At 42.6% G+C, this 22,151-nt stretch overlaps 1 protein-coding gene across 1 annotated transcript in view; it reads right to left on the bottom strand.

The window, feature by feature from the left end:
* The window catches only part of FER1L5 (fer-1 like family member 5), a 99,743-nt gene that overhangs the window by 59,589 nt on the left and 18,003 nt on the right, over window positions 1–22,151 (bottom strand). The window contains 8 exon segments of the mRNA XM_042783474.1: window positions 4,345–4,395; window positions 5,804–5,866; window positions 6,373–6,501; window positions 14,325–14,434; window positions 15,318–15,369; window positions 17,345–17,453; window positions 18,147–18,238; window positions 18,830–18,882. Coding sequence (XP_042639408.1) covers window positions 4,345–4,395; window positions 5,804–5,866; window positions 6,373–6,501; window positions 14,325–14,434; window positions 15,318–15,369; window positions 17,345–17,453; window positions 18,147–18,238; window positions 18,830–18,882 — 659 coding nt within the window.

The following is a 22,151-nucleotide window of genomic DNA, read 5'->3' as shown; positions in this document are numbered from 1 at the left end:
AGGGTGAGAATGGTTGTGCAACTCGAAGAATGCAATCAACGTCACTGAACAGTACATGTAGAAATTGTTGAGTTGGTATATGTTTTGCTGAGTGTATTCTCAACAACAACTACAATAAAATAAATGATTAAAAAATAAAACCAAAAAATTCAGCCATATTCTTGGGTTAGATAGGCAAAGATTTCTTAGATACAACACCAAAAGCATGACCCACAAAAGGCAAAAAATTGATAAATTGGACTTCACCAAAATGTAAAACTCCTGCTCTTTGAAAGACACTGCTAAGAGAATGAAAAGACAAGTCAAGACTGGAAAAGAATATTTGCTAATCATTTATCTGATAAAGGACTTGTATCTAGAATATATAAGGAACTCTCAAAATTCAATAAGAAAATAAACAAAGCAATAAAAAATGAGCAAAGGATTTGAACAGACACTTCACCAAAAAACAGATAGAGATGACAAATAAGCACACAAAAAGATGCTTGACATCATTAGTCATAAGAGTGCAGATTAAATCACAATGAGATACCACTATGTAGAATTAGAATGGCTAAAATAAAAAAGAGTATACCAAATGTTGGTGAGAATATGGGGCAACAGGAACTCTAATACACAGCTGGTAGAAATATAATATGGTGAATACTGAAAGTTTTAGAAAAACAAGAGCTGCTAGGAATTTTCCTTAAAAGTTAAACTTACTCCTATCGTGTGGTATAGCCATTCCACTTATGTATATTTACCCAAGAAAAATTAAGACCTATGTCCATACTAAGATTTGTACATGAATATTCATAATAGCTTTATTGTAATAGCCCCAAATTGGAAACAATCTAAATGTCCATCAGTGGGTGAGTAGATAAACAAACTGTGCTACATCTATACAATGGAATATTACTCACCAATGAAAAGAAATGAACTACAGATATATAGACACACACAGATGAGTATCAGAATAATCATGCTGAGTGAAAGAAGACAGATAAAAAAGGATACATACTGTATGATTCCATTTATATAAAATTCTAGAAAATGCAAACAAACACATAGAACCAAAAAGCAGATCAGTAACTGTCTGGGGATGAGAAGGGATGAGGAGGGGCAGGAAGGAAAGAGTACAAAGGGGCACAAGGAATCTTTTGGGGGTGATAGATACGTTCATTATCTTGATTAAGGTGATGGTTCATGGGTGGATGCATATGTCAAAGCTTATTAAATTGTGTAAATTAAGCAGGTGCAATTTATTGTATGTCAATTATACCTCAATAAAGCTGTTAAAAAAAATCCAACAGAACAATCCACTCAACCATCCCTGATGAAGCAGTGGAGTTTAGGCAGTGATTATAGACAAAAGTGGGACTGTCTGTGCCTCCTGCCGAAGTTACCTTGTGAAAAAATTGGATCTGAGTCTGAACGAGCCTCTAGACAGAAAACATAGGGGAAGAGGGACGTGTTAAATGATGCAAAAAACAAAATTCAGACTGAGGGGAATTCCATAGGACAACCATCCAGATTCTTTAGCAAATAAAAGGGAAGGAAAAAAAAAAAAATGGTGAGTGGGGACTAACAGAATAAGAGAAACCTAAAATACATATTAACCAACTGCAATGTATGGACCTGTTCAGATATTTATTTGAACAAACAGTAAAAAGATTCATAAAACAATTAGAATAATTTGAACACTGAGTAGATAATAATGCAATCCAGAAAATATAAAGGTCTTATATGTAATAATTGTATTATGGTTATGCTTAATAAAATTTCTATGTTTTAGAGCTACATGGGAGCTTTGGTAGCATAGTGCCTAAGGCACTTGACTGCTAACCAGAAGGCTGGCGGTTCAAACCCACCAGCCACTCCTCGAAAGGAAGATGGGGCAATCTACTTCCGTAGTGATACTGCCTCGGAATCGACGGCACATAACAACAACAACAGAGCTACATACTGAAATATTTAAAGATAAAGTGATATGATGTCTATGATTTGAGTCAAAATAACCCAATGGGGAAGGGAAGTGTGTAGAGGTATAGAAAAAACATAACTGGCCATAAATTGGTTAAGTTGGATAATGAGAATATAGGAATCTACAATATTCTTCTCTCTACTTTTGTGTATGTTTGAAATTTTTTCATAATAAAATGTAGTATTATGAAAGAAAAAGCTCTGTAAAAATAGTGAGTTTTTGAAATCTGCAAAAAAAAAAAAAAGAAAGAAAAGAAAAAGCTCAGTCAAGTTCAGCTTTTGTTCAGCTTTTCTCTGATCTCTGTAACGTGGCTAAATAGTTCACATTGGAGTTGGTCGTTGGAAATTGTGCAGCAGCCTTTGTCAGAAGCATTTTTTTGACCTCCTGCAATATATAACCACTCTTTGCTGTTAGTTACTGTTAAGTCAATTCTGATTTACAGCAATCCCATATGTTTCAGAGTAGAACCGCTCCATAGGGTTTTCAGGGCTGTGACCTTTTGGAAGCAGATTGCCAGACCTTTCTTCCCAAACACCTCTGAATGGGTTTGAACCATCAACCTTTAGCTAGTAGTCGAGTACTTAACCATTTGCGCCACCCAGTGATTCCAACATAACCTCTCTAGAATCACTTAATTTTAAAGCCTATACTTTTTTTTAATGGGTGAGATGGGAGAGGAGCAGTAATGAATGTAATGTGTTTTATTGTTGTAGTTTGCCGTCGAGTCGGCCCCGACTCATAGCGACCCCTCCTTGGGTTTCCGAGGCAGTATCACTATGGAAGTAGGATTGCCCAACCTTCCTTCCGCCCAAACTTCCTTCCGAGGAGTGGCTGGTGGGTTTGAACCGCCAGCCTTCTGGTGAGCAGTCAAGTGCCTTAGGCACTATGCTACCAGTAAAGTTAAAAAAAAAAAAAAAAAAAAATCCACAACCAAACCCACTGCCATCCAGTCGATTCTGACTCTAGCAACCCCCATTGGGTTTATGAGGCAGTAAATCTTTATGGAAATAGATTGCCCAGTCTTCCTTCTGTGGAGTGACTGGAGGGTTTGAACTGCCAACCATCTGGTTAGCAGTCAAATGCCTTAGGCACAATACCCACTGCCTTTAAGTCAGACATGACTCATAGCGACACGACCCTTTCTTGGGTTTCCGAGGCAGTTATCACTATGGAAGTAGATTGCCTAACCTTTCTTCTGAGGGGCGGCTAGTGGGTTTGAACTGCCAGCCTTCTGGTTAGCAGTCAAATGTCTTAGGCACTACACTACCAGAGCTCCCTCAGGCTCAGCAGTGAGAAAAAAATCTTTCTTTCATTTGTCTTAAATTTGCCTTTCCCAAGGGTAGAGTCCTTTTCTTTCAGTTGTCAGATTTACCAAATAAAAACACATGATGCCCAGTTAAATCTGAATTTCAGGTCAACAATAAATACTTTTTGTTTAAATAAATATGTCCCTTGCAATATTTGGTGTGGAGCCTTGTAATATTTGGAACATATTTATATTTAAAAATCATTTGCTATTTATCTAAACTTCAAATATAACTGGGCATCCTGTATTTAATCTGGCAATACTTCCTTTTCCTGATCTTCCTGGTTTCGGAGAATTTTAGTTTAGACCATCATGCATCTCTCAGTCTGTGCCTTTTCAGATCAAATCTTTGTCAGGATTTCTCCAACACTGAGGTTGGCCTTTCTGTATTCTCTGCTTCCATTTCTGAAGATCCCTGGGTGGTGCAAATGGTCTGCATTCAGTTACTAATCAAAACCTACTCAGCAGTGCTGTGCAAGAAAAGTCTGGTGATCTGCTCCTGTAAAGATTACAGCCAAGAAAGCCCTATGGAGTCGTTCCACTGTAATACATGGAATTGCCATACATCAGAATCGACTCAACAGCAGTGGGTTTGGTTTTTCTTTTGGCTTCCATTTCTACTTTCTTGGAGGAAGAGATTTGAATTGCGCATAGTATTGCTGGTGTGGGGAATTCAGCATGATGCCAAGCACCTTCATAGATATTACATACAGTGGCTGTAACAATGGGCTCAAACATAGCAACGATTTTTGAGGATGGTGCAAGATAGGGCAGTGTTTCTTTCTGTTGTATATAGGGTCTCTATGAGTCAGAGCCAACTCAATGGCACCTAACAACAACGTACTTTAATCTTCACAATGACCTTGTAGGTTGGATATATTATTATCCCTATTTTGTAGACAAGGAAATAGAGGCTCAGAATAACTTCTCCAAGTCACTTGGTTGATAGGTGGATCCAAATGTGGATCTTTCTGATGCAAACATCCAAGTCCTTTCTCCTAGGTTCTGGGGCTCAGAACCAAGAGTGGGTCTCTATAACTGTTTTACCAAACTGCCTCCTTTATGCAGTGCTCACTTGGAATCTCCCGATCTCTGATTTGTATCTTAGCACTGTGGAGTTCATCACCTGCAAGGGAATTGCCAGAAAGATATCAATTATTCACAACTCTGATTTCCCCTGCCTACCATGGGAGGACTAGTAAGGGCCCATGCAGGATCCTCCAGGATCTATTGCACACTTACTAATGACTAGGCATTTGCATATAGAGTTTCTCATTTAATTCTTAGAGGAGCCATGTGAGATTCAGATTTTCAGTTCCATTGCACTAAAGAAGACTGAGGATCAGAGAGGCCAATTCTCTTGGCCCAGGTTGACACAAAGGAACTCTGGTGGCATAGTGCCTAAGGCATTTGACTGCTAACCAAAAGGTTGGGGTTCAAACCCACTAGCCACTCTGCAGAAGGAAGACTGGGCAATCTACTTCTGTAAAGATTTACCACCTCGGGAGCCCAAAGGGGGTCACTATAAGTCAGAATTGACTCAATGGCAATAAGTTTGGTTTTGGGTTTGAGGTTGACACAAAGCCACTCCCCTCCAGTCACACCCAAATCTAGAAAGTTGCACTCAACTTTCTCCATTCCATGCTGTCCTGGTGGTTGCCTAAGTGTCTGTGCTCCCAACAGTATGTAAACTCTTCAAGGGAGAGGCCTCCCTGTTCTTAGCTCTGGGCTAGGAACATGGTTAAAAAAAAAAAAAAAAAAATGTCCAAACCAGCTGCCTTTAATTTGTTAAGATTCTGACTCACGGCAACCCCATGTGTTGCATTTGCAGATTAGAATCGAACTTCACAGAATTTCATGTCTGTCACATTTCAGAAGCAGATGGAGGTGTCTCTGGAAGGATTTGAACTACCAACCTTTTGGTTTGCAGTTGAGCTCTTAACCATTTATACCACCCTGGACTTGGGGCACACAGTAGGCATTTGATAAATACATGTTCACCATTGTTACCAGACTCCCTTTGGTCAGGGAACGGAGCCTTCCAGTCTGAGAGGTCCTGTGGTAGCATGAGAATCCTGGTGCAAGGGAAGAAGCTGCCCTGTTCATCTCAGCACATAGCTCAGGGCCTGGCCATTGGCACTCCATAATATTTGTTGAATAAATTAATGAAAGAGAAACCTGGGCTACCAGGGGGTGAGGAAACCGGTAAAGATGCTGCCCTGGGATTATTTAAGACACTATGAAGGAGCTGTGGTAGCATATTGCCTAAGGCATTTGACTGCTAACCAGGAGGTTGGCAGTTCAAACCTACCAGCGACTCCATGGAAGGAAGACTGGGAAATCTACCTCTGTAAAGATTTACTGCCTTGGAAACCCAAAGGGAGTTGCTATGAGTCAGAATCAACTCAATGGCAGTGAGTTTGGTTTGGTTTTGGAAGGGACCCTGGCTCTGAGGGTGGGGGCTGGAGCTTCCCAGGACTGAGATGAGTCAAGAAAGTGAATCCATCGTTCTGGAGGCTATTTTGGCTCCTCACCTGGATTAAGATGGTCTCATCAAAGAACTTTGCAGGAACCTCATGAAAATTCTGGAAAAAGGTCTGAGGTAGAGAGAAAAAAGTTAAGATTGGACCGTGTTTCTTCAGACATTCACCTAAGGACTCAATAAACTTGAAGACTCAGAATACTGCTTCTTTAACCTCCATTACCCAATCCAATGACTTTCAGCTCATTAACATGTTCTTGCTCCATTGGAAGCACAGGTCTCCTGAGCTCTTGGAGGGTTTCATGGCTCTATTAACAGCATTCCCAGACCTGTGTCAACTCCAGTTTTGCCTCACTGTAGCTGTTTATATGACCCCCATTAGACCACCAGCTCCTCAAATGCAGAGCTCCAAATTATTCTGTTCTGCATTGCCAGTGCCAAACATAGTGCTTAGCTCCAAGTAAGTGCTCACTCAGTAAATGTTTGTGGAACGAACAATGAAAATGCCCTCGTCAAGAAGCAAGCTTGTCAGCTGCCTGTAAAAAATGCCCAAACTCTGGCTGGCCCACCCTGCCTACATGCATTATGTTCCATTGAGCCCAAAGGGTCTGTGGCACTCACCTCATTGAAGAAAGGGTTGTTTCCCAACTTGATCCTCGTGTGGTACTCCTGGCCTCCAATGGTTAACTTCACCAGTGGCCTGATGTTGTTGCCCATGAGCTGCCGGGCTTCAAACACCTTCACTCGAACCTACAGAGGAAAACACAGGGGCCCAGTTTTGGGGATCTGGCCTTACCTTCTCAACTCTCAAGGGCTCTTCCTTCAATAATAAAATTGTTCTGATGAGAAACATTCTAGCTACTTCAGATAAAAAGAGAACACACAGGAAGAAGTTAGGAGGAGGTGGCACTCTGCCTGGCTGAAGGCATGCCCTGGGAAGGCCATGGTTATTTATGTCTCCTCTTCTGGGAACTGTCACTTCCACCTCTTTGTCCTTTCCTTCTTATGTGGACATACTTTTCTCTTCTCAATTGACAAGGGCTTGTTTCAGAATAAGGAAGAGTTGAATAAAGAGTTCCTGGGTGGTGTAAACAGTTAACGTGCTTGGCTGCTAACAGAAAGGCTGGAGGTTGGCATCCACCCAGAGGTACCTTGGAAGAAAGGCCTGGTGATCTACTTCTGAAAAAATCAGTTCACTGAAAACATTATGGAGCATAGCTCTGCTCGGATACAATGGAGTTGTCATGAGTCAGAATGAAATTGACTTGATGGCAACTAGTTACTATTTCTCAGTTGTTTGCTTTTTATATTTTAATCTATTATCTTTTACAGGAATTGAAATATTAAAAGTTCTGTGCAGTTGAATCTATGATCTGTGATTTGTGATTTCTTCTTCTGCTTTGATGTACCCTGCTCAAACTCAGTAAAGGGACTATGACATCTCAGCCTAAAATCAGAAGGCAGGAGGGGAGATGAGAAATGGAGAACTCATGAAAGATAAGGGCTGGCTAAGGTGCTGCAAGGTGAAAGAACTGGAGATGGGCAGTGGCTAGCAGGGTACAGTCATAGGAGCTTGTCGTCTCTGACTATAAATGATGCTATGCACTGAATTCTGTTTCACAAAAATATGTGTTGGAATCCTAACCCCTATATTTGTGGATGATTACATAGAAATATTTGTTGTGTTAATATCACTGTAGGATGTGTCCTAACTCTAATTACTTCTGAGTTATAGAAAGCAGATTAGACATAGAAATACATATTGGGAAAAGACAAACTCTATCAGAGGCAGACGAACATATAAGTCCAAAAACTACCAGCTACCTAAAAGCTGAAATAGACCAGAAAAACTGGATGGTGCCCATCTACCACTGTCAACACCTCAGAAAGGGACCAGTACAGGAGATCCTGGATAGAGTGAGAAAACAACATAGAACTCAAAGTCATATAAAAAAGACCAGGTTTACTGATCTGATAGAGTCTAGTGATACCCCTAAGACTATGGCCCCTAGTTACCTTTCAGGTCTGGAACTGAACTCACTGCTGTGGTTTCCTGCCAAACAATAGACAAGCATAAAAGGTGAACATTTACCTTAGGTAGATACACTCCTTAGAGTGATCAATCATGGGAGAACAGAAGGGCAGTGTTTGCACAAGGAGATAGCTCAGGGGGCAGGAATACATAGGAAAGAAGGACACAAGGAAGAGGTAACTACTACAGGGAAGAAGTGGAAAGAGAGCTGTTACATTGTGGGGAATTGTAGTCAATGTCATGAAACAAAATATGTATGAACTACTGTATGGAAAATGAAGTTGCTCTATAAACTTTCACCCAAATCACAATAAAAATTAAAAAAAAAAAAAAGAGGATGAAATAGACAAAGAAAGGACCTTCTCCTATAGCCATATACTAAATTCAGACTTCTAGCCTCCTGAACTATAAAAAATATATTCCTGTTCTTTAAAGTCACCCACTTGTGGTATTTCTGTTATAGCAGCACTAGGAAACTGAGATCACCACTCGTCTGTCAGTCTGTTGTACTGTAGTGACTTGCATGTTGCTGTGAGGCTGGAGGTTATGCCACAGGGATTTCAAACACTAGCATGGTCACTGTGATGGTTGGAGCTGTGTGTCAACTTGGCTAGACCCCAGTTCTGTGTGGTTGTTCCCATGATGGGATCGAATGACTGTGTTCTGAGTGGCCAATCTGCCAAGGGGAGTTTCCCTAGGGGTGTGGCCTGTCTCCAGGATATCCAGGGACATTCTGGGAAGAGAGACATTCTTCTGTGGATTGGGACTCTGGTGTGCTGCCTACAACCTTCCGTGAGTGAGCAGCGCACCGTTCAGCCTGGAGATCTTGGATTCCTCTTTCATTCGAGTCAACAGCCAGTGTACTGCCTGCCAGCCTTGAGCTTCTCAGCCCCCTGCGGTTGCGGAATCTAAGTCTGCCTCCAGCCCGACGTTTCCTCCAGGGACTTTGGACTTGCCGGCTTCTATACGTTTGTGAGCCATTTTCCTAAGATACATTTCTCTCTCTCTTTATAAATATATATATATATATATAAGCTTTGCTGGTTTTTGTTTCTCTAGAGAAACCAGTCTAACACAGTCACCTATGGTGAACAGGTTTCAGTGGAACTTCTAGACTAAGATAGACTTGAAAGAAGGAAGGGACCATCCACTTCTCAAAGTATTGGCCAGTGAAAACCTTATGAATAGGAGTGAAAGACTGTCTGATATATTACTAGAAAACTTTATGAATAGCCCTGAAACACTATCTGTTATAGTGTTGGAAGATGAACCCCTCAGTTGGAAGGCACTCAAAATGCGGCTGGGGAAGAGCTGCCTCATCAGAGTAGAACCAACCTTAATGATATGGATGGAATAAAGCTTTTGGGACCTCCATTTGCTAATGTGACATGACTCAAGATGGGAAGAAACAGCTGCAAGCATTCATTAATAACTGGAACATGGAATGTATGAAGTATGAATCTAGAAAAATTGGAAGTTGTCAAAAATGAAATGGAACACATAAAGATCAATATCCTAGGCATTAGTGAGCTGAAGTGGACCAGTATTGGCCATTTTCAGTCAGACAACCATATGATCTACTATGCCAGGAATGACAAATTGAAGAGGAATGGCATGATATTCATCGTCACAAAGAATGTTTCAAGATCTATCCTAAAGTACAATGCTGTCAGTGATAGGATAATATTCCTATGCCTACAAGGAAGACCAGTTAATACTATTATGATTCAAATTTACGCACCCACCACCAAAGCCAAAGATGAGGAAATTGAAGATTGTTACCAATTTCTGCAGTCTGATATCAACAGAATGTGCAATCAAGATGTATTGATTATTACTGGTGATTGGAATGCAAAAGTTGGAAACAAAGAAGACTCACTAGTAGTTGGGAAATATGGCTTTGGTGATAGAAATGATGCCAGAGATCTCATGATAGAAATATGTAAGACCAACAACTTACTCATTGCACATATCTTTTTCAATGACATAAATGACAGCTATACACGTGGACCTCATCAGATGGAGTATGCAGGAATCAGATTGACTACATCTGTGCAAACAGATGATGGAGAAGCTCAATATCTTCAGCCAAAACAAGGCCAGGAGCTGATGGTGGAACAGACCATCAATTGCTCATAAAGAAGTTCAAGTTGAAGCTGAAGACAATTAAAACAAGTCCACAAGAGCCAAAACATGACCTTGATGATATCCCACCTGAATTTAGAGACCGTCTAAAGAATAGATTTGACACATTGAACATCAATGACTGAAAACCAGACAAATTGTGGGACATCAAGAACATCATACATGAGGAAAGCAAAAAGGTCATTAAAAAGACAGGAAAGGAAGAAAAGACCAAAATGGATGTCCAAAGAGACTCTGAAACTTGCTCTTCAATGGAGAGTAAAAAAGAAAAAGCCAAACTAACTGCCATCGAGTCAGATCCAACTCATAGCAACCCCTCCTTGGGTTTCCGAGGCAGTATCACTACAGAAGTAGATTGCCCAATCTTTCTTCCGAGGAGTGGCTGGTGGGTTTGAACTGCCAGCCTTCTGGTTAGCAGTCAAGTGCCTTAGGCACTACGCTACCAGAGCTCCCAGAATGGAGAGTAGCTAAAGGAAATGGAAGAAATGACAAGATAAAAGAGCTGAACAGAAAACTTCAAAGTCAGCTCGAGAAGACAGTCACTTATTATAATGAAATATGGAAAGACCTGGAGTTAGAAAAACAAAAGGGAAAAACAGGCTCAGCATTTCTCAAGCTGAAAGAACTGAAGAAAAGATTCAAGTCTTATTCAGGAAACATAAAAAAAAGATGGAAGGAATACACAGTCACTGTACCAAAAAGAACTGGTGGATGTTCATCTATTTTAAGAGGTGTTATATGATCAAGAATCAATCTTGATCTGAAGGAAGATGTTGAAGCTGCACTGAAGGAATTGGTGAAAAACTAGGCTCCAGGAATTGATGATATATCCATTGAGATGTTTCAACAAACAGATACTGCACTACTGCACTAGAGGCACTTACTTTTCTATGCCAAGTAATTTGGAAGACAACGACCTGGCCAACTGACTGGAAGAAATCCGTATCTGTACTCATTCCAAAGAAAGGTGATCCAACAGAATGTGGAAATTATTGAACACTGTCATTAATATCACATGCAAATAAAATTTTGCTGAAGATAATTCAAAAACAGTTGTGACAGTATATTGACAAGAAGCTTCCAGAAATGCAAGCTGGATTCAGATGAGGACGTGAAATGAGGGATATCATTGCTGGTGTCAGATAGATCTTGACTGAAAGGAAAGAATATAAAAAAGATGTTATTTGTGTTTCATTGGGTGAGCTCTAGTGCCTAGAGCTCTAGTGTGTTTCATTGGGTGGCGTAGTGCCTAAGGCATTTGACTGTTAACCAGAGGGTTGGTGGTTCAAACCCACCAGCCACTCCTCAGAAGGAATATTGGGCAATCTACTTCCATAGTGATACCGCCTTGGAAACCCAAGGAGGGGTTGCTATGAGTCGGATTCGACTCCACAGCAGTGAGTTTGGAGTTTTGATTTTGTGTTTCATTGACTGTGCAAAAGCATTTGGCTGTGTGGATCATAACAAATTATGGATAACATCAAGCAGAATGGGAATTCCAGAACACTTAATTGTGCTCATGAGGAACCTGTACATAAACCAAGAGTCAGTCATTCGAACAGAACAAGGGGATACTACATGGTAAAATCAGGAAGGGAATGCATCAGGGTTGTATCCTTTCACCATACTTATTCAATCTATACGCTGAGTAATCTGAGAAGCTGGACTATATGAAGAGGAACATGGCATCAAGATTGGAGGAAGATGCATTAACAGCCTGTGCTATGAAGATGACACAACCTTGCTTGCTGAAAGTGAAGATAACTTAAAGCACTTACTGATAAAGATTAAAGACTACAATCTGCAGTGTGGATTACACCTCAACATAAAGAAAACGAAAATCCTCAGAAATGGACCAGTAAGAAGCATCATGACAAATGCAGAAAATATTGTCAAAGATTTCATATTACTTGGATCCACAATCAATACCGTAGGAAGCAGCAGTCAAGAACGTATTGTACTGGGCAAACATGCTGCAAAAGACCTCTTTAAAGTACTGAAGAGCAAAGATGTCTCTTTGAAGACTAAGGTGCGCCTAACTCAAGCATTGTGTTTTCAGTTGCCTCATATGCATGTGAAAGGTGGACAATGAACAAGGAAGAGGGAAGAAGAGTTGATGCTTTGGAGTTGTGGTATTGGTGAAGAATACTGAAAGTACCATGGACTGCCAGAAGAACTAACAAATCTGTCCTGGAAGAAGTGCAGCTGGAATGTTCCTCAGAAGCGAGAATGGCCAGACCTTGTCTCATCTACTTTGGTCATGTTGTCAAAAGATACCATTCTCTGGAGAAGGATATCATGCTTAGTAAAGTGAAGGGTCAGTGAAAAAGGGGAAGGCCCTCAATGAAATTGATTGGCACAGTGGCTGCAATGATGGGCTCAGGCATAACAGCGATTGTGAAGCTGGCACATGACTGGGCAATGTTTTGTTTTGTTGTACACGGGGCCGCTATGAGTTAGAACCCAGTTGATGGCACCTAAGAACAACAACAACAGGAACCTGAGACAGATGGTAAACAATATGAGCTTTCTCAACTCAGGTTATGGGCCCAGCCACTCTCCACAAGGCCTCCTTTGTCTTCATCAAGTCCAGGGACCCTTTGTGCATTGGTACACATGCAGCTACCTGACCATCAGAGACAAGACTAGGCCAAACTAGGCAAGCAGCCTTCATTCTGGAACTTTGCCCTAACCACTAATACATAGGAAAGGTAGTGATGTGAGAGGACTATGAGCTCATATTCTGTGGTTAACCAGCCTGGTAAAAAGAGGTGGGGCCAACAGGGAGAGGGAAAGTACTCCAAAGGAGGCAACAGCATGTGCACAGGCCTGGTGGCTGGAAAAACTTGTGTGTGGAAACTGCTAGAGCAGGGTTGGGAGGGGCAGAGGGAGACAGTGGCTTTGTGGAGCAGGTTTGGAGTACCCAGGATCTGGTAAGGCAATTTAAAGCACTTGGGTTTTGTCCTGAGGACACTGAGGCTTTTTTTAAGCAGGTGCATGATGAGAATGACAGTTTTGAAAGACTGTTTTGGCTGAGGAATGGCTGAGAGAAGGCTGGAGGCTGGCAGTTCAGGAGGAGGTTATGGATGTGGTACAGAGCAGTAATGGTGGTGGCTCAGGCCAGGGATATGGTAGTGGTGATGGAGTCTGTTGATATTTAGATCCGGGACTTGGCTATTTACTGGATGCAGGAGATGGGGCAAGGAAGAGAAGCAGTCACGGATGACACCCAACCTCCTGGGCAAGTGGCAAGCCAGGTTGCTGACAAAACCCTGACAAGAATGTTAGGTCACAGGCTAGAGATTAGCCATGGAATGGTGGTTTCAGAATTCACAATGGAAACTATGCATATTCCCAATGGTCCCTTCAAGCCCTCCTTAACATCTCCCACACAATTTAATTTTGCATGAGTCCATCCTCGTCTTGGTAACAGCCTGAGCACTCCTGAAAGACTGCCTTCAGAGCATCTGCCAATGGCCTGTTGGTGCAGAGCCAGTGCCTCCCTTGTCCTCGCTGGAACTGTCTCCAGCTTCACCACATGCAAAGTATCATTGTGGGTTCTTTGTGGTTTTCCAGGATGGCTCCTGGGAAGCAGGGAATACAATGAGGATCTGAGGATCTGTAGTTCAGTCTGACATTCCAATCCTCTAACATAACTGTTATGAATTGAATTGTGTTCTTCCCCAAAGGGAGCTCTGGTTGCATAGTGCCTAAGGCATTTGACTGCTAACCAGAAGGCTGGTGGTTCAAATCCACCAGCCACTCCTCAGAAGGAAGGTTAGGCAATCTACTTCCGTAGTGGACATCTGTAGTGATACTGTCTTGGAAACCCAAAGAGGGGTTGCTATGAGTTGCTCTGACTCAACATCAATGAGGTTTTTTTTTTTTGGTTCCCCCCTCCCCCGAAAATTTATGTTGAAATCCTAACCCTTGTACCTGTAAATATGACCCTGTTTGGAAGCAGAGGTTTTCTTTAGCTGTGTTAATGAGGTTATATCAGAGCATGGTGGGTTCCAAACCTAATTACTTCTGAGTTGTAAAAATACAGAACAGACAAGAGATACACAGAGAGGGAAGACATCATATGAAGACAGACATGTATGGCAAATGCATCTACAAGTTAGGAATGCCAAGGATTGCTGACAGCTACCAGAATCTGAAACAAACAAACAAACAAACCTTTCCTCTAGAGCTGTGTCCTGAATTCAGACTTCTAGCCTCCTGAACTGTGAAGAAATAAATTTCTGTTCTTTAAGGCCACTCATTTGTGGTATCGCTTGTTAAGACAGCACTAGGTAACTGAGACAATGACTTTGTGAAGGAGAGGGGATCGCCTGGGAATATAGGTGAGGATGTCAGACAAGTCATGGGGGCTTTGAACCTGAAAGATCCTCACCTGAAAGTCCTGAGGCTTTGAAGACAGAGCCGTGGGCACAATGCAGCCAGGAACCATTAGTTTTTGCTTCTCCACTTCTCTTGTCGTTATGCCAAGGATGTCTTCATCCTCTGGGGAAAAAGTCCAAGGTGGGCTCTGAGGCCAGGGTTTGCGGAGGTTTTGAATCTCTTTCCTCATTTCATTTTTCTATCCCCCATGACCCATTCCTGGTTGAAAATATAGTTAAGAGTCCCACATAGAGGCACATGTCCATGGACTCCCCTCATCCTCAATAGCTATGTCTCCCAAGGCCCCACTCTGCACACACAAGGGCTTTTGAAATGGTCATCCATTCCTTGGAAGGAAGGTTGGGCAATCTACTTCCGTAGTGATACCACCTCGGAAACCCAAGGAGGGGTCTCTATGAGTCGGGTCTGAGTTGATGGCGCATAACAACAACAAGTGAAAGTTTACAGAGTAAATTAGTTTACCACTTGATACTTTGTATTATATACAAAGGGTTCCATGACATTGGTTGAATTCCCCACAGTATGTCACCACTCTCTCCATTTCCACCCTGGGTTCTCATTTCCTTTTGTCTTGATTTCCTGTCTTCTCATCTTTGCTTTTGGAAAATGTTATCCTTTTGTATAATAGAATATTCTAAGGAACACGTTCTTCTTGTGTGTTAAATTCTTTTTTGTATGGGTGTATTGTTTGGCTGAAAGATAGTCTTCAGGAATAGCTTCTGTTTCAGATCATAATGGTATCTTAGGGACATAGTCTTGGGTGGATATTGAGTCTTATGTCTAGAGATGATGAGTGGACATGTGTGGTGACAGATGGGCTCAGGCAGGTGCCTGGAGATCTGGCCTCTAGAACCCTGTAGCTTCCAGGACTCTGACCTGGTCACATTTCCTCCATATTCCCCACAGGATGGATCTTGAATGTCCCAAAGAATCCTTCCAACTATGCTTGGAAAAGGGAAGGGGTAAGACCCAGGGAAGGACGTACCTGTCTTAATATTCTGGGTAGTCACAAGGGTCACCTGTAGGGTGGCAGTGCACTGCAAAGCAAAGGCAGGGGAGTTGTAAGCCAGGCCCTGAGATCCTTTGCCAAAGCTCAACATTTGAACATGATCCAGCCCAACTAGATTCATGCCCAGTCCTTCTGGGTGGAGTAATGCTGTGCATGGTATGAGGGCATACCATAAGGGCCTATGCAATCTGGGGAGGAGGGAATTTATAAACTCATGGGGTAAAAGCAGTGGTTTATGGGGCAGGGGGGATTTGGAGAATCAAGGAACCACATGGTGGTAGTGGTGGTGGTGGCAGGAGAGGACACAGATGAGTGAGGAGGAGAGGGAGAGGTGACTTAAGCACCAGTTCAGAAGCCACTGATGCTAACAGCTCTTCCCCTAGCCAAACATCCCATCACCTCATGTGGTAACTCCTGCAAACACTTGCTAATGACCTCCCCTCCAAGCTCTCTCACTATCCACACAGTCTCCACATCATCACCTGAATTGTCCCATAAGTGTTCTCTTAAAAAAAGCCAGTTGCTATCCAGTTGACTTGACTCAAGACCACCCCATGTGTGTCAGAGGAGAACTGTGCACCACTGGGTTTTCAATTGCTGTAGATCACTAGGCCTTTTTGCTGAAGTGCCTCAGGGTGAACTTGGACTGCTAACCTTTCAGGTGGCAGCCAAATGTGTTACCATTTGCACCACCCAGGAACTCAAAGTATCACCTACACACCTATCTAAATGATCAGAGTAAAGCCGCACTTTACCACAATGGCCTTTACTTTCTGGTCCCCGCCTACCTACCTAGCCTCATCTCTCCCACTCCTCTAATAGGTTGTGCTTCTGCCTTGTCCATCCAGCCTTTGCACAGCCACTTTATGACCTCTGCATAGGATTGTCTTCCTTTCTTGTCCACTATTCAAACTCACACCACTCCTTAAGATTCATCTTAAACATCACCTCCTCTGTAAAGCCTTCCAGGTAAAATAGTTTACTCCCTGTTGACCATTGGTGGCCTAGCTTTACTAAACCTTGTATATATATATATATATATGCTGGAGTGCTTATCACTGTAAGTGGTGCCTATGCCAATAGAATGTGGGCCTCATTCAATTTTATATCCCAGAGCCTAGCCCAGTTGCTGGCAACCACTGGGTGATCAATGAGTCAATCTAAATGGAATGAAGGGTGGATGAGTGGCTGGATGGAGGGATGGGAGACATCTGAGGTGATGGCAGTGAGTGAGGTTCCTCCTGAAACCGAGTGCTATTTCCCCCACCCTGGCACCTGGATGGGAATAGATAGGTAGACTAGATTATCCCCAACTATTTTCCCACCCCAACTATTTCCCACCCTGGCAGATGAGTATTCAGTTCCTTAAAGAACTGAATGGAAAACATTCCTTCCTGCAGATGGTAGACTTGCTAAAAGTATTTTAGAAATAACTTGTAAAGTAACTCTGGCCAGGGACAATAGAAATGTTATAGAAACAACTTGTAAATGAACTCTGGCCCAAGGACATAAGGGAACAAAAGTTAATTGCTGACCCTCTCCCCTCTGCCCAAGCCCCTATGAGCTGATAACAAGAAACTAGTGACCCTTCCAGTCACTCATTTCACATTCACACCCCAAATTCCTCAACCTTTTGTGAATATGCACAACCCCCTCTCCTGAAACTCCTACAAAAACTGTGTTTCAATGGGAGTTAAGATCTGGGTACTAACTACCCCTAACTCCTTGCACTGCAGCTTTGCAATAAATAATTTTTCCTCCTCTCAATCTCAGTGTATAAACTGTTTTGGTCTGACTGAGCACAGGGCAGGGACCCACGGGCTTGGCCTGACTGAGCACAGGGCAGGGACCCACGGGCAGAGACCCACGTTTGGTCCGATAACACTCCAAGGGTGGGAAGCACTCTCATGGGGTGGGGCACTCTGCTGAGTGAAGCTTAGCTTCACTGGCTACCCCCACTCTCCCAATTCTCTCTTCCTGGGTCTTTCTTGGGCCTGACTCACATCTGTAGAGTCCATGGAATGGTTGAGCAGGGGTAAATCTTTCACGAATAAGACCTCATGTGGTTGGTCCACCAGGGGCTTCAGCAGTACTGTGGCCAGGCCAATGAACCTGAAGACAAGGAGCAGACGTGAGTTCCTGAGCCAGAGTCTTTTCTGTCCCAGGCATGGTTTTATCCAGAGATGGTTTTCTCCCAGAAACTGTTGTTGATAGAGAAGCTGAAGAAAGGATATAGCGAAGTGGAACTTGAGATACTCTGGGAATTAGTTTCTGGGCTTCTAGGACAGTGGATACCTCAACCACAGTTTCTCTGTCTCCCACACCTTCCCAGAAGCTCTGCTCCCACATTCCTCCTGAATGGGAACCAGGCCAAGTGATAGCTGATTGGATTATAGGTAGACACCTGGCCTAAGCTAGACCAATCAGATTCTCTGTCCTAAGAATTTTGACCTGAGAAGTCATAGCTTCATTCTCAGTAGGATGTCAGTATGAGTGGGGCAATAGCAGGGGGCAGTTGATGGAAAGCCAAGGTTGAGCAGAATGGAGAGGAGCATGGAGCAACAGAGATTTAAGACCTGAGGCTTCAGATGGAGTAGCTGCTGGGTTCCCAAGTTTCTAGTTTTAGCCCAACTGCACTCCCAGCCTTAATACCCTTCTAAAAATTCCTCCATTCTGTTTTTCTGTTTGCTTGAGTGGGTTATATTCCTTGCATCTGAATAAATCATGGGTTAGTGACAGAAGATACATTGTCTGCTATTGCTCTGGTTAGGGGCATCAGGCTTCTCTTGACTTTCTCTGCCTCACCTTTCTTTCTTTGTTGAGCCCATGTCCCGAAGGATGATTTGCAAGAAGGAGTCATTTTCCAGGGGTCCAGTCCAGAGGTGCCAGAGCAGGGTCTATGGGAGACACAGAGAGGTCAGTATTTTTCCTCTGCCCTCCTCATCATATCTTTCCAGGAACATGAGGAAAGATGCAATGAATGGCTGGCACTATGTTTCTCTAAAACTAAGAAACATCTTTCACGTCTAATTTCCAAAGGGGATAACATTTGCTACTTCTCACTAAGGTGCAAGTCATGCTACCTGGGTTCTTGCTACTTGAACTGCAGTACTTGAACATGTCAGGAATTAAGGAATTAAATTAAGTTAGGGACTATGGGGGTATAGATGGATGGGAAGATGAGAGCGGATTCTGCTTTGGGCTTCTAAGAACATGAAGATGGCCAGGTTGGACTAGTCAATGGGCAATAGCATGGTCCATCCCCAAAGAGGGGGACAAAGACCAAGAACAGCTGTGGGCAGATGTGGCTGCTGCAGCCCTCAGGTCTTCACAGCCTTGTAAGCTCAGAGACTACTCTGAGGTCAAGATGTCCTGGCCTTGAGAAAAAGTTGTGAACTCCTTGTCCATTCTGAGAACTCGCCTAGATGCTCTGCCTACTTGTCATTAGGTTGTTGTTTCCTCTCTGGGCTTGTCCTGGTATGTCATACCTCATTCCACGTGGGGTTGTTCCCTTTCACAGCAAGAGTTCTCTTCTTGATATCTGCAAGGACATCAAGGGTCTGGCATTGGTGGTGGGACATATTTCAAAGTCCGGGTTCAAATAGACACTCTAAGAAAACTTCAAGTCTACTTTGGCAGGTATGACATGGCACTGATTCTCCAGGAACGGGGGCGATGAAAATTTCTCACTTTTTTTAAGAGTGTGTCACCATGTGACAGATAATGCTATGCATTCCCCAAACAATTTCATTTTTTTGCTAGATACATTGTTCTCACTGCACTGAAGGAACTGGTGAAAAACAAGGTTCCAAGGATTGGGGAATACCCATTGAGATATTTTCAACAAACGGATGCCATGCTGGAGGCACTTACTTGTCTATGCCAAGAAATTTGGAAGACCAACTGACCAACTGACTGGAAGAGATCCATATTTGTACCCATCGCAGAGAAAGGTGACCCAACAAAATGTAATTATTGAATAATATCATTAATATCACATGCAAGTAAAATTTTGCTGAAGATAACTCAAAAATGGTTGTGGCGGTATATTGACAGGGAACTTCCAGAAGTGCAAGCTGGATACAGAAGAGGATGTGGGATGAGGGATATTGTTACTGATGTCAGATGGATCTTGGCTGAAAGCAAAGAATAACCAGAAAGTTGTTTACTTGTGTTTTATTGACTATACAAAAGGATTCAACTGTGTGGATCCTAACAAATTATGGGTAACATTGAGAAGAATGGGGATTCAAGAACACTTAATTATTCTCATGAGGCACCAGTTCATAGACCAGGAGGCTGTCATTTAAGCAGAACAAGGGGATATTGCATGGTTTAACAGGAAGGGTGTGTGTCAGGGTTGTATCCTTTCATCACAATTATTGGGTCTTTATGCTAAGCAAATAATCTGAGAAGCTGGATTATATGAACAAGAATGCAGCATCAGGATTGGAGGAAGACTCATTAACAACCTTTGATATGCAGATGACCCAACCCTGCTTGCTGAAAGTGAAGGAGACTTAAAGCACTTACTGATGAAGATTAGAGACTACAATCTGCAGTGTGGATTTCCACCTCAACACAAAGAAAACAAAAATCCTCACAAGTGGATCAATAAGCATTCTCATGATAAATGGAGAGAGATTGAAGTTGTCAAAGATTTCATATTGTTGGTCCCAGGTATAGAAGGGAGTGTCGATGCGGAAAAAGTGCCACAGACTGACAATGCAAAAGCAAAGGGAAAGTTTATTCAAGCTCAAGCTCAGACCCTCAACCTTTACCGACCACGGTTCAGGATTGAGAGCCTTGAACAAAGGAAAAGGGGGTCTTTTATCGGGGATGGAGCAGGTACGGGGGAGTTTCAATCAGAAAATTACAGGATTGGTTGTCATTTTTCAAATCGCGCGTTGTCTCTAGTTGATTGGCCTCTGTCCTGTGGCCGAGGCCGCAAACTGCCCTTTCTAGGAATTTCAAGTTTTTCTGATATTTACTGATTGGTTGTTACTAGGGGGTAGAAAAGGAGGGGAGGGGGTCTTAGGACTCTGTGAGGTAAATCCCTGAGGTGTGGGGAACGTGCTGGAGTTCCCGGCACTAAATGGCTCCTAGTTAAAGAATAATTACGTGGAGGGGAGGGGGTCTCACAATATTACTTGAATCCACAATCAACACCAATGGAAGCAGCAGTCAAGAAATCAGATGTAGTATTGCACTGGATAAATCTGTTGCAAAAGACTGCTTTGAAGTGTTGAGCAAAAATGTCTGTTTGAAGACTAAGGTGTGCCTCACCCAAGCCATGGTATTTTCAATAGCCTTATACACATATGAAAGCTGGACAATGAATAAGGAAGACCAAAGATGAATTGATGCTTTTGCGTTGTGGTGTTGGCAAATAATACTGAAAATGCCTTGGACTGCCAGAACTAACAAATCTGTCCTGGAAGAAGTGCAGCCAGAATAGAATACTCCCTGGAAATGAAAATGGCCAGACTTCGTCTCATCTGCTTTGATCACATTGTCAGAAGGGATCATTTCCTGGAGAAGGATATCATGCTTGGTAAAGTAGAGGGTCTGCTAAAAAGGGGAAGACCTTCAACAAGTTAGATTGACACAGTGGCTGCAACAATTTGCTCAAATATAGCAAGGTTGGACAATCTACTTCTGTAGTGATACCACCTTGGAAACCCAAGGAGAAGTTGCTGTCACTAGGATCTGACTTGACAGCAGTGTGTTTGGTTTACTTTTGGTGAGGATGGCGCATGAGCAGGCAGTATTTTGTTCTGTTGTACGTAGGGTTTTTATGAGTTGTAGCCAACTCAACACCAGCTAACAACAACAACAACATTGTTCTCAGCCATTTTGCAGTCAGGTAGGGCTGTGTGACTCATTCTGACCAATGGGGCATAGGAGTGATATTCACTATTGCCAGGTCTGGCTTCTAAAATCTCCCATGAGATTCTCCACTCTCCTTCTCCCCACACCCCACATCCACCCTCATGATCTGCTAGCAGGGTGGTGATACAAGTGGCAAGCAGGTGGTCTCTAAGCCATCATTTGGAGGAGCCGTTCAGGAGAGCAGCTCGACCAGCAACATCCATGCAGGGATTGCATGATCAAGAGTTGAACTTTTCTTGTGTTAAGCCACTGAGCTTTAAGGATTTATTACAGCAGCAAAGCCTAGTGTACACTAACTACAATGAGTTGGAAGTGTTCTACTCCACCGACTAAAATCCCCCCTCCCAGAAATATCTTTAATAGAGCGCAGTTGTCCTGAAAAAAAAAAAAAAAAACTCTCAGTTGAATAAAAAATGCTATTTCTTCTTCTTTTTTTTTCCTCCTGGACTGTGAAACTGTGCTTGCTGAACATGACAATACTCTGAGATTGTATATCCAGAATGTAAGGGTAAGTTTATGTGTGCCTGTTGGGTGGTAGAGAGGGTCATAGGTATATGGGGAAAGAGGCCAGGAAGGAGAACCACCACAGGAATGAAAATATCAAACATATATAGGTAATCATAAGAATTGGTGAATAAATCTGTGTGTAATCCCAGGGTTCTGGTTCTAAGCATCTTTGTGAGAAATATTTCTAGAAGGATAAAGATGATGAGCAAAAGGTGGTGGGAAAGGTGGCTCAGAATCAGAGAGAGGAATTGTGAGGCTCTTTCCTGGCTAACTGGATTTAGTCAATCATGGCAAATACGTGTTGAACACCTACTGAAAACCCAGTTGCTGTGGAGTTGACTCTGATTCTTGGTGACCCCATGTGTGTCAGAGTAGAATTGTGTTCCATAGGCTTTTCTTTTTTTTTTTTTT

The sequence above is a fragment of the Orycteropus afer genome, unplaced genomic scaffold (assembly GCF_000298275.1).
Source record: "Orycteropus afer afer isolate SDZICR_OR568_19922 unplaced genomic scaffold, OryAfe1.0 scaffold00017, whole genome shotgun sequence".
Lineage (NCBI taxonomy): Eukaryota > Metazoa > Chordata > Mammalia > Tubulidentata > Orycteropodidae > Orycteropus > Orycteropus afer.
This window is presented reverse-complemented; position numbering and strand designations above follow the sequence as displayed.